This window comes from Phalaenopsis equestris, unplaced genomic scaffold (assembly GCF_001263595.1).
Source record: "Phalaenopsis equestris unplaced genomic scaffold, ASM126359v1 Scaffold232685, whole genome shotgun sequence".
Classification (NCBI taxonomy): Eukaryota; Viridiplantae; Streptophyta; class Magnoliopsida; order Asparagales; family Orchidaceae; genus Phalaenopsis; species Phalaenopsis equestris.
Genome location: NW_018250648.1, coordinates 434,159 through 439,475, shown reverse-complemented (window position 1 = coordinate 439,475; position 5,317 = coordinate 434,159). Strand labels below are relative to the sequence as shown.

The following is a 5,317-nucleotide window of genomic DNA, read 5'->3' as shown; positions in this document are numbered from 1 at the left end:
CAAACATAATTCAAACGGGACGGCGACGTTTCGAAAACGCTGCCGCATTAGCTGCCCCAAACGGGCCCTAAATGTAGAGCTCAGGATGTATTGAGTGGCTTGTATGTAAATCTCCCTAATTTTTTAAAATATTTATATATTTAATACTTGACTTTATTTTTTATATAATATTATAAATTTAAGTGATACAAAAAAAATTAAAATAAAAATATACTTTGATCTCAATTTTTAATTTTAATCAAATTTAAAAATTATATACATAAGTATATAAAATTAAAATTTGTAAATACATAAAAAAATCATATGTATAAAAGGCATTTTCGCCGTAATATTCAAAATTTTAAGTACTACTTCGAGGGTAAAGCAAGACTTAGCTTACAAGGCGCTGAAACGATTTGATAGTGGGCCGTGCTGCCCGTGTTGCCTCGGGCGTCGCTTTTGCGAATCTTTCTGTTCTCATCTTCTTAAGCTTCCAATGTCGGGTGAAGTTCCCCCCTTAAAAATAATCCCAGAAATGGAAGAATGGAAAGAAGGTAATTTCGATGATTTCTAGGCATTTGTACATTTTCATTGGTGAAAAAAATATTTTCATTCATATATATTTTTTTTTTCTTTCCACTTGTTAGCCGGAATTTCATCCAAATAGATGAGATGGTAAGATCCGCCTGTTGTGCATTTTTTCTGCTCGAAGCGATCAATTAGTTTTTTGAGATTTCTAGATATTGTGTGGATTTATATAGACGTATTTGCTCTCATAGCGACATTTTGGAGTTCTTCATGGAGCAATATCGGTTCATAGAAGGATGTGCTTGATCTAGGCAATGATTTAAGTCTTGGAATTATATTATTCCATTGTTTGATTGTCTGGGTTTGCGTACTTTATTGATGAACTTTATAGATTCATTCATTTAATTTATTGTAGAGAGACACGTGAAAGCTCCTAATTTGCTGGCGAGGTTGAAGGAAGAGATTGAAGCAGTCATGCATAGAGAGAAGAAGCACCATAAGGAAACTCATGGTATGGGTGATGACATTTGTGAGAATACACCAATAGATAATGTTAAAGGACCAAACTTGTTTGAACGCGCAAAGGAAGAGTTTGAGGCAATTGTAGATTCTATTCATTCGAAGAAGGATCATGGGCACGAGCATGATGGAGAGAAAGGTACGGGCTGTTAGGGTTCTATTGGTAGAGATTTTGCGAAGTTCTGCTCGCCCTCAAATGAAAGGAGAAATTGATTGCAGAGGTTTTGAATGAATACTTTATATAGTTATCATCAATGGTGATTTTCCTTAAACGTGCTACTTTGAAAAGCTCTGAATTTGCGTGTTTCTTGGTGTATTTATGCTTTATTTATTGCTTGGAATGATAAAGAAAACTTTAATTAAACTAATGTTTGCTTTGCAGTTATCTATGATATTCTTTTCAAGTGGAAATATTCTTCCAGCACGTGAATTACTTGTTATGCAATGTACTTTGGCTCCTTTTTCATTCGAAGGTTGTTTGTGTAATAACTTCATGGATTTGCTTAATCCACTATAGAAATCTTTTATTCCCTTCGACTCCCAAAAAGGGAAGTCATAGCTTGTCAACAGTGTCACGTATTTTGAGTTTTTGACTTCTTTCCTCAATATAAAGAGTGCACTCAGGTGATGATTAAGTTTTACCACTTTCAACGAGGCACCGTTGAGGTGGCTCTTTGGTCTCGCACTAGGTAGTATTTCCTTAATTTACTTTGAGTTGATGTGAGAGTTTGTGACTTACTTCACCAGCGCGTAAAAGTCAATGAGGAATTCAAATATTTTTAAAATATAAAAAAAAAGAGTAGGGCGATTCACTCTGAAACTTCATAGTCCATTACCAACATGAAATGTTAGAATGTAAAGATTATAATCCAACAATAGCTCACCCAAGCCCCATTGAATGAATATCCTTGCGAAAACCCATTTATATATGCAACTGATCTGTAGCATTGAAGAATGTTAGACAAGTTGCTTGAACTTGTCAGTAATCTAACTGACACTGAGGAGTATAATCGTGTATTTACAACATCATCCTCTTGGCAATGCGATTATGATCCTCTAAGAAACTTGCAATGACTTTTTTAGGATGTTGAAAATCAACATTACTATAATTAGGACAAGCTTGTCGAGAAGCTGCAATATCAAAGACATCAACATTATTAACAATGATATGAGAATCACAATTTTCTCTCCAATTTAGCAAGAGAAAAATGTGAGAATTTATGACAATGAGAGATGGGAGAGGTATCGCTAACTGTATACAAGCTGGGTTCAACCGATATCAAGATAAACTAACTACATCGGGTTCAAGATGACTCAACAGCTGGGTCGAATCGGGACTCACCCAACTAGGTTTGAGCCATCTCCCTATTGGACTAGCTGGACTTACATGTTGACTAAGGAGAGGATTAGGCTCAAGGAAGAAATCGTCCAAAGTCATCACCAAACTCATCCGGATTGATCCAACACAAGTTGTCGCATATGCCTGAACCCTGAAGAAGCTACTTAGTCCACAATCTAAGGAGAACTATCTACTCCTTTATACAGCTGACTATTGGTTCGAGTTTGAGTTTATACTCAAGGCATTTGTCTCCTTTTTTTACATTATCTTGTATTTATTAAATGTATAGCTCATTATAGAGTATTTTTTTATATAATGCTCAAAACGTTAGATCCTTATATCTATCTATCTATCTATAGGTCAGAAGATCATAGCTAGAGTGAATGTTTTTGGCTTCTTCTATTATTTTAGTTTAAAATTTTCTCCTATATTTTATATTTTCTTATTTAGTTTACTAGATTTTTCTTCTCTTGTCACATCTCTTTTCCTGCCTTTCTTGTTTTTTGGATTTAATGCCAGCTTTGCCAAAACCTTGTATTTTTATAAAATTTTATTGTAAAATTATCCCATAAGCTTTTATTTATGTTTCACTTGTTCAAATCATGGATGCTATTTTCAGTGAAGATTATTTCCATTGACGAACACCGATGCTAATAGGAACTCATGTCTATGATTTGTCAAAATATTTCAGTTGCCATAAAGATCATAAGCATAATATAGAGGAGACTACCGCCACGTCCACAACTGCTTAGATTAGTTCATTTTTGTTGTTATGCTGAAAGAAATTCCCTTGCAAATCCATTGTGATGACCTTAGAAGAAACCAATGGATAAATAACAAAATGAGTATTACGTGATACGAACAATCCATATAGCAGGAGTTGTGTCGGCAAAAAATGGGAAAGCTTGAATGGAAGCATCAAGACAAGCAAGCCTGAAGTGATTTCAATTGAGATAGGTACATGATGCTTCGACTTTTATGCTCTTTTGTAGCGGCAATGCCAATTATCTTCTCCTATTATGAACATCCAACAAACCAATCCCTATAGTGATAAATTTTTCATCATGACGTCTGTCGTCAACCACCAATTTGACAAGATTTTATTATTATTTTTATTTTTTCATTTTTTATTGTTTGATAACATCCTTACTAAGACTATAACAGATCTCAATCTTCTTAAGTGTACATTTGGAGCTGTTTTAGTAAATTTATTGGTTTCTTATTTGCTCCTATGTGCATCAAATAGAAGTCAGATAAAAATAAAGATGATTCTGCGGCCGTCACCTTCTAAGATGACTAGGGAACTTTATAACGAGTCACAGGACTTAGTCGTTTTATTTGAAAGTTGGGAGATAAATGTTCATCTTTTGTTAAAATTTGTAGGAGTGTTAGATCTTTTTAGTGGACAACTGAATGTGATTAAGCATTTGCTTAACTCAAAGCATTTCTTTCACCACCACCATTACTCCAATGTTCCCAACCTGATGAATACATATTTGTATGTGGGAGCAGGCAAAAGAAGTATTGTTATCATATCATGCCATTGCAGGCTTGTTTGTGTTTGCATACTTTGTTGAAGACTTTAAAGAAGTTATTCCTATGATTTTGATTCATTGTAGAAAGAGATGTGAAAGCTCCTAATTTGCTAGAGAGGGTGAAGGAAGAGATTGAAGCAGTCATGCATGGAGAGAAGACACACCATAATGAAATTAATGGTATGAGTGATGATGTTGATGAGTTACACCATTTGATAAGGTTAAAGGGCCAAACATGTTTGAACGCGTAAAGGAAGAGTTTGAAGCTCCTGTAGATTCATTTCATTCAAAATGGGAGCTTGTGCATGAGCACGATTGGGATAAAGGTAAGGGCTACTTGGGTTCCATTGGAAGAGGGTTTGAGCAAGTTCTGCTCGTCTTAAAATTCAAAGAGAGATTGATTACAATGATTTTGAATGATTCCTTTATATAGTTCTCATCAGTGAAGTTTTCTCTTATGGTGCAGTACTTTGAAAAGCTCTAAATTTGTGTGTTTCTGGTGTGTGGCACTTGTTATCTTGTTGTTGATGCTTTATTTATTCCTCCGAATGAAAAAAAAAAGTTGAACTAAGGATTACTCTGCTAATACGTTTGATATTCTTTTCATGTGGCAATATTCTTCCAGCATCTTCAGTTTAAATTCTTGATTACATAGTATGCAAAATAATTTGAAGTTTCGTTCATGCAATAGATCTTAGTGCAATAACTCTTTGGATTTGCCTAACCCTATATTGATGCAAGTTTTTAATTCTCTTAGCAAATCCACAGTGGGAACTCAAAACTAGTCGACCGCATCTCTTCCCTTGAGTTTTTGATTTTATTCTAAATATCAATGACGCACTCAAGTGTCAATTATGCTTCGCCACTTTCAAGGAGACACCACTAAGGCGGTTCTTCATTTCTTTTTTCTCTTAGTTCATGCGATAACTTGTGACTCAATTCTTCAATAGCTCAAACTTATTGAAAAATTCACATGCGAGTCACTCATCATAGAATCGTTTTTCAACGCATAATATTTGAAGGCTAAGATTTGGAATAAAAAATGCTTACATGTGGCTCATTTGATTCCATATGGTCTAGAAAGGCCATTTAGATATGCACTTGATCTGTAGCATTCGAGAATGTAGTACAAGTTGCTGAACTTGCTAACAGTCAAATTAAGGTGGAGTATAACAATGTAATTACAGAATCTGTCTCAGCAACATGACCATGGTTCAGTAAGGAGCTTGCGATGATTTCTCAAGAACCAACAAAATCACCTCTTAATAATCAGGGCTAGCTTGTTGAGAAGCCGCATTATTAAATACTGCAACATTATCGACAATGGCCTCTGAATTGTACAACTTACGATCTAAGGAACAAGATAAAATGTGAGATTTTCTAAGGAAAATGGGAGAGGTCGTCACAACCTCGACAA

General features: G+C 34.9%; 1 protein-coding gene across 1 annotated transcript; it reads left to right on the top strand.

Annotated features, from left to right (window-relative positions):
* The first annotated feature begins 386 nt into the window (after positions 1-386).
* LOC110038360 lies at positions 387-1,415 on the top strand. Its single transcript, XM_020743168.1, has 2 exons — positions 387-533; positions 923-1,415. The coding sequence occupies exons 1-2, from the start codon at positions 476-478 to the stop codon at positions 1,177-1,179; spliced, it is 315 nt and encodes a 104-aa protein (XP_020598827.1). The 5' UTR covers positions 387-475; the 3' UTR covers positions 1,180-1,415.
* The last annotated feature ends 3,902 nt before the right edge of the window (positions 1,416-5,317 follow it).